The following is a 12847-nucleotide window of genomic DNA, read 5'->3' on the forward strand; positions in this document are numbered from 1 at the left end:
ACAACTCTTAATTTTATACCCCTTTATCTGCTCGTCCCTCAACCTCTGGCACCCCAGCACAACTAATCCTGGTTTGTTCAATACTTCTTATCACTGATCCCTCTAATCCAGGTAACATCCTGGTAAACCTCTGCTGCACCAACTCCAAAGCTTCCACATCCTTCCTGTGATGGGACGACTAGAACTGTACACTATGGTCCAGATGCATCCTACCCACATTATACACAGCTACAACATGACTTCCTGATTTTTTTTTTTATACTCAGTGCCCCGACCGATGAATAAATTCTCCTTGACTCCTTCGATTTCTTTGTTGGATTGGAGTATGTGTGTGGGTATTCGGCAATCTAACCACGTCGAACCGCTGAAGCATTAGGGAATGAGCCTGAGGGGATGGACTTAAAATACTTAATACCGAAGAATGCAGTTTGTAGAGAGTTCAAGCTGACTGTGATTGGAGAAAGATGATCTTCATGAGAGGCCAGTAAAACCACACACAGCTCGATGTAACGTGGCAGGATGCTGATTTTCTGCTGCTTTTTTTCAGCAAGTAGAATTTAGTTTTCAAATAAGGTCTGAAGTCCTGAATGCTGAAGTGTAAATCAATTGACATTTGCCTCTGCTATCAGGTAATTAATATTCATCTCAATAAGTTCACTTTTGGGCGGCACGGTGACGCAGCGGTAGAGTTGCTGCCTGACAGCGCCAGAGACCCGGGTTCGATCCCGACTACGGGCGCTGTCTGTATGGAGTTTGTACATTCTCCCCGTGACCTGTGTGGGTTTTCACCAAAATCTTCAGTTTCCACCCACGCTCCAAAGAGGTACAGGTTTGTAGGTCAATTGGTGGGGTAACGTCAAATTGTCCCTAATGTGTGTAGGATAGTGTTAACATGCGGGGATTGCTGGTCGGTGCGAACACGGTGGGCCGAATGGCCTGTTTCCGTGCTATATCTCTAACCTAAAATTAAAATAACTAAACTAAAAATTCTCACTGGATGAAACCCCACTGAGGTTCAAAACTCCCTACTGCACCTACTTTAGATCGCAGAATCTGGAAAGGACAGAGCAGTGGCTGAGAATGACTCTGGTTGTAGTGTTCTCCTAGGTCCTACAAGCCACGAGGAAGGGAGTCAGTGGAGTATCGGTGGTGAGAAGCTTTAGTGGAATGATATGAATTAATATGAATTGGAGGGAGAAACTGACAATTGATTTACACTTCAGAATTTCTGACTGTCATCATTTTGGTTCCATTTTCTTTTTTTGTTCCATTATACTCATTAAGAAGGGTATTGACTACACAAGTTGGGATATCATGATACAACTCTACAAGTTGTAGGTGAAACCACACTTGGAGTATTGTGTGCAGTTCTGGTCACCATGTATCGAAAGGATACCATTAAGTTGGAAAGAGTGCAGAAGAGATTCACCAGAATGTTTTGGGGACATGTGGGGTTGAGTCGTAGGGAGAGGTTGGATAGGCTTGCTCCTTTATCGTTGCAGCATATGAGTTTGAGGGATGACCTTATTAAAGTACATGAGAGGCATGGATAAAGTTTTTCTTGGATAGAGAATTTTAAAACTAGAGGGCATAGGCTTAAGATAAGAGCAGGGAAATCTAAGTGGAACTTTGTTTACACTCAGAGGGTAGTCTGTATTTGGAACAAACGACCGGAGGAATCCATCATTGCAGATATAATTAAGTCTCAAAAGCACAGATATATGAATAGGAATGGTTTAAAGGAATAATGCCACAATTTGCTCAGCGTGGACAAGTTGGGCCATATAGCCTGTTTCCAAGCTGTATGGCTCTATAACTAGTATAGTCTGACCTACTAGGCATGTTCCACTGTTCTGTTCTGACAACACACTATACAAAGAAGTAGTTGCGACAGGTACGATAACAACATTTAAAAGACACTAGACCAAGTGCAGAACCGTTGGGTCTGCTCCCCCAACGCAACCTGAGCAGGGCGGAGCCGAGGCCAGCGTGCGGAGTAGAACCAATGAGTCGATGGTGGGTCGACCTCAAGCAGTCCAAAGTGACGGTTGGGGAGCTGCTGTTTATGAAATGAGGCCCTTCCCCTGACGTCACTGGAAGGTGGTGGAATATTCTGTTTCACTCTACCATTGGGGGGAGGGCGAGGGGGGAGGGGGGAGGGGGGATGGGGGAGGGCGAGGGGGGAGGGGGAGGGCGAGGGGGGAGGGGGAGGGGGGAGGGGGGGCGTTGTGGCGTCACTGGAAGTGGTGCTTTAAAAGGTGGTTTTGACTATCCATTGTGATTGGACGTCTGTGAGTGGCATTGTGACATCATCATTTGAAGCTGGTGGAAAAAGGCTCTCTGTGAGAAGTGTTTTTTGCCTTTTTTAATCAATTTCAACGATGAATAACTTTGGAAATACAGATGGGGATGCAACGGGAAGATGTTTATCGCCACCACGGGGAAAATGTGAGTAGGATGTGTGAAAATGGGAAGGCTGTGGCCTAGTGTTTGTAAGAAAGTAGGAAAACCAGATTGACACAGATACGCCACGTGGGCACATCAGATTCAGATTCAAACTTTAGTGTCATTGTGCAGTGTACAGTACAGAGACAACGAAATGCAGTTAGCATCTCCCTAGAAGAGCGACATAGAATATGAGCAATTAATAAATATATTCACGTGCATACAGTCATAATAGTGCAATTATTTTTTTCCTGGTGGAAGGAGTGTCCGGGGGGGGGGGGGTGATTGGCAGTCACCGAGGTACAGTGTTGAGTAATGTAACAGTCGCAGGGAAGAAGCTGTTCCTGGACCTGCTGGTCCAGCAACGGAGAGACTTGTAGCGCCTCCCGGATGGTAGGAGGGTAAACAGTCTGTGGTTGGGGTGAGAGCAGTCCTTGACGATGCTGAGCGCACTTCGCAGACAAAGCTTGCTTGTGTTCTACAACACCTGTTCGTGGGCACAAACAGAACAAAATCTTTTAGTATTATATAGATTTGGACAGGTACATGGATAACAAGGGTTTAATGGGATATGGGTCAAATGGATGTAAACAGGGGTAGTTTAGAAGCAATATCATGGTTAGTTTGGACAGGTTGGGCTGAAGGGTCTGCTTCCATGCTGTATCACTTTACGACTCTAAGAAGTATAACGTGCTTCAAACTGCTGCATCAACTCATGACCTAGTAGAGATATTCACTTTGTTCAACCACTCTACTGTTGAAAACTTTGTTTTCCTCATTTCTGACTAAGGGAATTTCACCTGAAATGTTGACTCTCCCTCTACAGATGCTGACTGTTTCCAGCATTTTCTGTTTTGTTTTACTTCAAATAATCCTGGAGTAACTCACAGGGTCATGTGTGGCTCAGTCAGAGATGCTTCCTGATCCTTTGAGTTATTCCAACACTTTGTGTCTAACCTGGTGCATATTGGTTTATTATTGGATACCCATATATTCCAAGTCTGGTCTCTGAGTGGCTCCAGTCCCACACTGGAGATTCACCTCAAGTGCAGAATGTCAAACCACTCCAGCGGTGTGGACTGCTGCAGTTAGAAGGTTGACCCAAGACAACTGGGCAGTGAATGAGTGCTGTCTTACCAATAATGCTCCCTGTGGGAATGAATGAAATAAAACCACAACTTCTAAGGTCATTGACAATCTGAAGACAGTCTTGTGATTTTGGGATGGGTGTAGGTAGTTTGTCACCTAACTTACAAACACTGAGCTATTCTTGAATTTCTTCCACATATTCAGCATTTATGGTTACTGTTTATAGTTCGGCAAACTACATGGATCATAATTCCCACACCATTCAGCCCATGGAATTGATGCTAGCTTTTGGAGTAAACCCTACTTCTCTCACTTATTTCCCCGTTACCTCATCTCTTTCACATACCCATTAGCTCACCCATATCTTCCAACCACACGCTAGAGGCAACTTTACAGTGGACAATCAAAAAATGTCTTTGGGACATGTGAGGAAGCCCATGTGGTCACAAGGAGAATGTGCAAACTACAGACATACAGCACCAGAGATCAGGATTGACCCTATCGCTGGAGCTGTAATACAGCAGCTCCAGTAGCTAGGTCCCTGTGTGCTGCCTCTAACAAATCATGAAAGTTGATCGGCAGAGCAGGTCATGTCCCTCAGCCTGGGCCCTGTGGCTAAACCTGAGAGTGTTAAGATACTCTAACTTTAATTGGAGTCATAAAGCGTGTCATTCCGTTGACGCAACTTATCCATGCCGACCAAGATGTCCCATCTAATCTAGTCCAATTTGCCTACGTTTGGCCCATATTCGTCTAAACCTTTCCTATCCATGACTGGGAAGGGAAAATGGTGCTTTCCACCATGCAGTAGTCTCCAAGTAGTCTGTAGTAGTCTGCCAAAACAACCATGACTTCACCACTTGTGAGAATCTGATTCCTAAAACATCACCACTCTGGGGCAGGCAGGAGCGGAGGGAGCTCTGGACGTCCGGGTACATCTCTGGCATGTCTGCCAGTATCTTGCCCTGCCCTAAACTGTGTGACTGGTATAATCATTGCATGGGAGCTTTGTGTTATGAGCTATCTCAGGAATTTCTTATCATTCTTATCACGCAAATGCAATCAGGAAGTAATGTATGGCACTCAAACAAGAAAATGTGTATGGAGTAAATGGATGTTTGAGCCAATAATTTATTGTGGTCATGAACATTTTAATGAGAGTAGTAAATGAGACCAAGAAGCATATCGATCTGACCACATTCACACAGTAGGATACGTGCTCTGTTTAAGATCCAGTGGCTCCCCCTACAGACCAGTGCTTTTAACCCTGTTTGTGAGGCCCACACTGGCTAATTGTTCTAGAAATAAGAGTGAAAGCTTCCTTGCCCTGAGTTAGCCCTTTGCTTGTATCGTTGAAACGAATAGCCTTTGTGAATGAGAAAGGGTGAGCATGTAGCACCATGGCTGGGTGACAGCCTTTCAAAATTCACCTTTCAGCCTCATTATCCAAAGAGGCATAAAGGGCTTTTGCAAAGATGTAAATTAAACCACCCCAGGGAACATTCTGTGAGGGTAAAGTGAGGCATTGAAGCTATGATTTAATTTTGTTGGAGAATTGAGATGATTTGAAACTCTAGAAGCTTTGGGCTATAGTAAACTTGTAATAAAAGATCCCAGGAATTTAAGCTGTATGATTATATGGATGCATGTAAATATAGAGACTCTCTGCTTGTCACTCTTGTATCCACTTCCCAATGGAATGTCTGCCTCTCCTTTTTTTCCATAGAGAAACAGAGGTTTTACTGAAAGTGACCTGAAGTTGTTATGGGTCTTCATTAATTCTCAAGTATTGGAGACAATCCTTGATGTTCTTCCAAAAAGACACCCATCTAGAACCTATGTGGAGGATGTAGCCTTGCTGTTTAATTATTTGAGGATGGGTGTGGAAGAAATGGTAAGTTCTGCGGAGAAAGCAAAAGAGATTGATTGAAGTACATACATGAGCAAAAATAGCAAGGTGTTTTTTTTGTTGTGTGTTGGAGGCAGCTGCTCAGGCAGCATCTGTGGTGGAAAAAAGGCAGACGATGTTTATAGTCAGGTCCCTTCTTCAGATTGCGGGTCTGTTCGTTTACTTATGGTGCTCCAGGTTAAGTGAGATTCAATCAAGATTTGAGAACTCCTCTTTGTCCTCCCACACTCACGGTTGCTGCCCTCACTGCTTTCTGTTCCACCCACAGCTCAGTTTCGAAATGTCCAAAATTTCCAAATGTGTGTTATGCGCTTACAGTTATGAGGGCGGTGATCTGCATGTCACTGCTACTTCTCTCTGACAACAGTGGTTCTTACTACGATTTGGATCAGTAGTTTCCACCATTCTAAATGAAATCCCCCGTCCACACTCAGTAAAATATGTAGCCAACCATACATGCATGTAGCCAACCATACATTCCTGATGGTACACAAAAAAGCTGGAGAAACTCAGCAGGTGCAGCAGCATCTATGGAGCGAAGGAAATAGGCAACGTTTCCTAGGAAACGTTGCCTATTTCCTTCGCTCCATAGATGCTGCTGCACCCGCTGAGTTTCTCCAGCTTTTTGGTGTACCTTCGATTTTCCAGCATCTGCAGTTCCTTCTTAAAACATACATTCCTGATGATGTCTCGGCTGTTCCTTTAAAGGAAGCTTAGTTCAGCTTGCAGCTCTAAGGCCAGAGTAACTATTTATGCTGAATGTGTTTCTATTTCGTTTCCAACTGAATTACCCCATAAAGCCTCACAGAACTTGTGTCATTATGCACTTTCCCCTCTCAATAGACAATCATACCTCAGTCTGAAGAAGGGTCTCGACCTGAAACGTCACCCGAATGGAGAGCATCTCTCCAGAGATGCTGCCTGTCCCGCTGAGTTACTCCATCATTTTGTGTCTACAGTGTAAACTGGCATCTGCAGTTCCTTCCCACACAGAATATCATACACCTTGGGTTGGGACCCAGTCATCTCGATGATACCATTAGGGTTTAGATTTTGTGTGTTTCTACAAGATTTGGTGCTAAATCAAAACGTACCACTGGATAATGCCACAAGGCAAGAAAATCAGAGCAGGATTAGGCCGCTCAGCCCCTCTAGCCTGCCCTGCCATTCAGTATGATCGTGGCTGATTTTTTCCCAGGCCTCTACTCTTCTCCTGTGACAGTTCCCCCATCGCCCTCAAATTCCCCGATCTTTCAAAAACCCATCTACATTGTATTTTAAATACTTCCAGTAGAGAATTCTAGAGATTCACAACCCTTTCCAAAGTAGGTTTAAAAATAAATTGGATAGGCATATGGATGAGAAGGGAATGGAGGGTTATGGTTTGAGTGCAGGCAGGTGGGACTAAGGGAAAAAAGTTGTTCGGCACGGACTTGTAGGGCCGAGATGGCCTGTTTCCGTGCTGTAATTGTTATATGGTTATATGTTATATGGTTATATAGGTTCTTGCACTCCTCAGTTTAAAATGAGGGTTCCCTTTCCCCCCCAGCCCCCCAAATCTTATACCTACATACCTTTGTTCGAGATTCTTCCATGTGTGAAAACATCTGCACATAACCATATCAAGCTCCCTAAGGATCTTAAACGTTTCATAAGATCATCCCCTTATTCTTATTAGAATATACTAAATAGTCGAGAAATTGGGACTTTATTGAATTAATCTAGTGGAAACAATTGCAAATCTACTCCGGAATGACAAAATCCAATCCTGGATGGCAGTGTGGTTTAAGTGTTCATTTCTTCGTCAGCTGGTGGAGTTACGTTGAGTGAAGTTGCTGCTGTTCAGTGAATCCTTCCTTTTTTTTCATTGGATGTTCAGATTGAAGACATTGAGGATGAGCGAGTGGAGGAAATACTCTATCGAATCAGTGACATGGACGTGGAGAGCAGGAGGAGGTGGATCAGACCCAAGGCTTTATTCGATAACTGTTACCGAGTATTGAAACAAATCTTCCACTGTGAGTGTTGGCAGCATTGGCCCCAATTCAAGGCTTTTACTTCCCAAGTAGAAGCCAAATATCGGGTACCACAGAGTTCAATGTTAAACTTTGTAAGGGTGCATAGATTGCTGTGATAATCTTCATCTTACAAAGAGGTTCTTAGTAAATCTTTAAGGGCCTTAAATATATTATAGCTCCAAATGTGGTGAAGATCTCAGAGTTAACTATATTCTTGAACAATGTTAAGATAAAGCACCCTGCCATGGGAAGGGGTTGACAACACTGGCAAAGAAACCTTTGGGATGGTAAATCTAAAAATGTGTGAACATTAGTGTTGGATGACTATAGAACATTCTGAAATAGACCACAGAGTGGGACAGTCTGTGTTTTATATAGCTGGTGCCAAGAAGTGTGTGTCGAGCCATAGAGTCGAACAGCACAGAAACTGACCCTTTGGCCCAGCATGTTCATGTTGATCTTTTTACTAATCTAAATTAATCCCATTTGCCCACATTAAGTCTGTAACTTTAAAAAAAGACACAATGCTGGACTAACTTAGCAGGTCGTGCAACATCTCTCTAGAACATGGATAGACCCCTACCATGCTGCACCAGCTACCAACAGCCACATGTTCTCCAGGATGCTGCCTGACCTGCTGAGTTACTCCAGCACTTCGTGTTATTTTTTTGGAAACCAGCATCTGCAGATCCTTCAAGTCTGTAACTTTCTCAGACTTGCCCCTTCAAATGCCCATTTACATGTCATCTTGGACTGAATCCAAGTCATCAGCTACTTGTATTAAAAAAAAGTGTCCCCTTTAAAATCCCTCGCGTTACACCTGTGCCCTGTGATTTTTTTAATATACCTCTACCCCGACAAAAATACTCTGATTATGTACCCTTTATACAGGCCCCTCATAATCCTCTGTTCTTCTATTCGGGTAACTCCTGAGCCTCCTCCACTCCAGGGAAAATAATCTCAGCCTCTCCAATCTCCCCTTGTAAAGTCCTCGAATCCAGGCAACATCTGATGAGTCTCCTGCATTCTCTCCAGTGCAACCACATTTTTCATACGGTGTGGTGACCAGAAATTCATATAACACTCCAGGTGCAGCCTCACCATGCATTGCAAGTTTGCTACATAATGTCCAAACTATCATATTCTGCCCCTACCTATTAAGGGAAGTATGCCACATACCTTCTTCACCACCATATCAATCTGTGTTGCCACTTTTAGGAAACCATAGACTTACAGTAAATTGCTTTTCATCAGCATTCCTTAGCACCCTACCATTTTCTTTCAGTGTGGCATTTAGAAGTGTTTAGATGAACACTTAAATCGCCCAGGTTTGGATGGCCAGACGTAGTAGCTAAGTCTGGAAGATAGTATTAATTTGGTGGGGGTTCATTGGTCAGTGTGGACGTGCTTGGCTGAATGGCCTGTTTCCATGTTGTATGCCTCTGATGTTGGGTGAAGGATAAACACTGGTGAGAATTCCCTGGTTCTTCAGAAACATGATAGGATCTGCGCTGAGTCAACAGACATTTGTATTGCTGGATCATCTTGAGGAGCCAGCTTGGGTTTTCAGACACTGCTCTTGGTGTAGAGTGAGCGATCTGCTGCTGCGGAGTGACAGGCTAACATGGTGCGTATGTAACAGGGCAGCTTCCAGCCAGGGTTTTGCCTTTGTTGTTGGCTTCGAAGAAAGTGTTGGACACATGAGCTGAGACTTTGGGAACATCCTTGCGCTGTTACAGTCTGATAACTAACTGTTTGTTTCCTTTGTTTTATTTAAGGCAACTGGGTTCCTTGACCCAGGCACCCAACTCCTGCATCATTACTGCCTGAAAGGAAGGCACCTGTGTTTCCAGGTTTACAATCCCTTGTTGACATCAGAAGCATCCGAAATAGTTAAGCCTGCTCTCACCCAGGACCTCGTGCATAGAGATGCAGGACTAGGTTGCCACTGGTTGAAGAATCAAAATGGACTTATGGACGAAGACCAGTGGATGTTGGTGACCAGTTTGCTAACTCCTTCCCCACCCTCATCCCCAACTCTTTTGCTTGCTTTCTTTTATGAGTATGTGACATGGGCAAACCACCTGTGAGTCTCTCTGTCCGTATATACTAGAAGCACCAAGTTTGATAGTCCCACCTTCTGTTTGCCCACCTAATCACACAAAACATTATTTTATGATGCGGGAGACCAACAAACCAAGACATCCGATTTGGTATCATGACCAGAATCATTGCAGCACACAGCATGAAGGAGGAGACCAAGGAATGGTGCTATGTGAAAGATTGATATTAAAGACTCATATGGACACTGAGCAGACCATGGTGGAGGGCGTGGGTTGACGACTAGTGCTTGGTAGTTAGTGTGAATGACCTTTACCCAATCAAATATTGGGAGAAAAGTGCACAGTGGAGAAAATGATGAACCACTTGAAGCAAATATCGCCAGTAAATCGCCTCAAAGACATTTTGTTGTTGTTTTGTTACCCAGCACAACATCAGTTACCTCGGCCACTTCAAACCCATTGCGTGAAGCTTCCATGGAAATTAATGATTTTAATGCTAGAAGCACAAATGTTCATTGGTTCTACTATCATGGATTGTCCTTGGTATCTGGGACTTGAAGATATTCTCTGCTCATTTCACTACCTTGTTTAAAAGGTCATTCAATATAATCTTCCCACCAACACTTGGTGATCAGGTCATCTACTGACTAATAAATGTCTGAATGCTTCTAATGTCTTCTATCCCATACAATGCTGTGACTACAGGCTGTTTGCACAGCCATGTTGTGTACTTATTGCATCTAGATATGAATAAAAAAACTATACACTTTTGTGGGAAATAACAATGGCTGAATCCCATTCTCCCTCAAACCATGTCCTTGCTCACCGTCCTGGACTGGGAAATATATTGTTGTTCCCTCATCATTATTGGGTCTGGATCTGGAACTAGCGGGACAGCAGCAGATCAAGTGATCACCCCTTATTCTCAAGGGCAGGAGTGGATGGGCACATTCCTGCACAATGAGTGAAGCAAGTTCAGATATACAACCACAGGTAGCATTGCTGGGCCGATATCTATTGTCAATTTTGGTAACTCTAAGACTGCTGACTATCCTCTGTTCTTTAAAGGATTTATTTACAATATTTACAATTCCAGTATTTACACATGTACATCAAATCAAAACATTGACATCCTTGTCCAGGATACACCCCAGTAGTCCCACCGCTCCCAGAAGGTCTCCAGAGAGCCAGTGAATAGCTCGTGCACCCTCTCCAGAGTCACCGTGACAGGACCCTTGCTTGTGGTATCCATCACTAGGTGACGTCTGTGGCCGGACAGCCTCTTGAGGCTTCCTAGTGAGGCACAAGAGGCTGCTTATGTTTAAGTACTGTCTGGATACACCCTGTTCCTCGTCACCCAAACAGGCAAGCAGGTAGAAGGCAGGAGAACGCACAACGATTTGTACTTGTCCATTCCAAAGAATAGTTGCAGATCAGGATAGTTAGCGCAGGCTGCGGCTATCTGCACATTTGTCTCAAACTGTGGACGTATATTAATAGTTAAAATGCAAGTGGTTGACAGTATTTATGCAAGCTGACAAACTGACACTTTGATTACCGATACAGCTTCTTTACATATCTTCAGTTATTGAAACTGAAAGGATTGTTTTTCTTTGAATTCCTGATGTGCAGATTAGCCTGCAAGCACAGCTCAATGTTCATTGGCTGCTATCCAAGGCTTGCACAGAACTGAATCAATTAGCGAATGCTGTTTGAAACCTTCAGCCCTTCAGTTTGAAAACGGAAGAGTCATCGCCCTCTCACCTGTCAAAGTTGAGGAATGAGCCTTGGCTACAATGTTGTAGAATTATAGAGCACAAAAACAGGCCTTTTGGCCCAACTCGTTCATGCTGTTCAAGATGTCTATATGAACTAGTCCCATTTGCCTGCATTCGGTTCATATCCCTCTAAACCCTTTTCTACCCATGTACCTGTTCAAGTGTCTTTTAAATACTGTCATAGAGTGATACAGTGTGGAAACAGGCCCTTCGGCCCAACTTGCACACACCGGCCAACAAAGTCCCAGCTACACTAGTCCCACTTGCCTGCGCTTGGTCCATATCCCTTCAAACCTGTCTAACTGTCTTTTAAAAGATAGTCCCAGCCTCAACTATCTCCTCTGGCAGCTTGTTCCATATACCCACCACCCTTTGTGTGAAAAGGTTACCCCTCGGATTACTATTAAATCTTTTCCCCTTTACCTTGAACCTATGTCCTCTGGTCCTCGATTCCCCTACTCTGGCCAAGAGACTCTGTGCATCTACCCAATCTATTCCTCTTATGTGTTTGTACATCTCTATAAGACTCACCCTTCATCCTCCTGTGCTCCCTATATTGGAATAGAGACCCAGCCGACTCAACCTCTCCCTATAGCTCACACCCTCAACATCCTTGTAAATCTTTTCTGACCCCTTTCAAGCTTGACAATATCTTTCCTATAACATTGTGCCCAGAACTGAACACAATATTCTAAATGTGATCTCACCAACGTCTTATACAACTGCAACATGACCTCCCAACCTCTATACTCAATACTCTGACTGCTAAAGGCCAAAATGCCAAAAGTATTTTTGACCACCTTATCTACCTGCGACTCGAACTTCAAGGAACCATGCACCTGTACTCCTAGATCCCTCTGCTCTACTACACAGAGGCCTACCATTTACTGTATAGGTCCTGCCCTTGTTCGACATTTGCAACACCTCTGTATTAAATTCCATCAACCATTCCACTGTCCACCTGGCCAACTGATCCAGATCCTGCTGCAATCTTTCACGACCACCTTCACTATCTACAAAACCACTAACTTTTGTATCACCAGCACAATTGTTAATCTTGACCTGTATGTTCTCATCCAATTCATTGATGTAGATGACAAACAGTAACGGGCCCAGCAACGAACCCTGAGGCACACCATAAGTCACAGGCCGCCAGTCCAAGAAGCAACCTTCCACCATCACTCTCTGCTTCCTTCCATGAGGCCAATTTGCTATCCATTCAGCTATCTCTTCTTGGATCGCATGCAATCTAACCTTCCAAAGCAGCCTACCATGCAGAACCTTGTTGAATGCCTTACTGAAGTCCATGTATACAACATCTACAGCTCTGCCCTCATCGATCTTTTTGGGCACGTCTTCAAAAAAATCAATCAGGTTTGTGAGACACAACCTCCCACATACAAAACCATGCTGACTATCCCTAATATGCCCTTGCCCATCCAAATACCTGTATAACCTATCCCAGAGAGTCATTGTACCTGAATCTACAGCTTACTGTGGCAGCTTGTTCCAAATATGCACCATTCTTTGAGTGAAAAGGTTGTC

At 43.9% G+C, this 12847-nt stretch overlaps 1 protein-coding gene across 2 annotated transcripts in view; it reads left to right on the forward strand.

Moving 5' to 3' along the window:
* Positions 1-10306, forward strand: part of il34 (interleukin 34) — a 50785-nt gene extending 40479 nt beyond the window's left edge. For both annotated transcript variants that reach the window (XM_033036009.1, XM_033036010.1), the window contains exons 5-7: positions 5261-5428; positions 7323-7461; positions 9240-10306. In XM_033036009.1, coding sequence (XP_032891900.1) covers positions 5261-5428; positions 7323-7461; positions 9240-9256 — 324 coding nt within the window. In that variant the 3' untranslated portion in view covers positions 9257-10306. The remainder of the gene's footprint in view (positions 1-5260; positions 5429-7322; positions 7462-9239) is intronic.
* Positions 10307-12847: the final 2541 nt, after the last annotated feature.

The sequence above is a fragment of the Amblyraja radiata genome, chromosome 17 (assembly GCF_010909765.2).
Source record: "Amblyraja radiata isolate CabotCenter1 chromosome 17, sAmbRad1.1.pri, whole genome shotgun sequence".
In the NCBI taxonomy this organism is placed as follows: Eukaryota; Metazoa; Chordata; class Chondrichthyes; order Rajiformes; family Rajidae; genus Amblyraja; species Amblyraja radiata.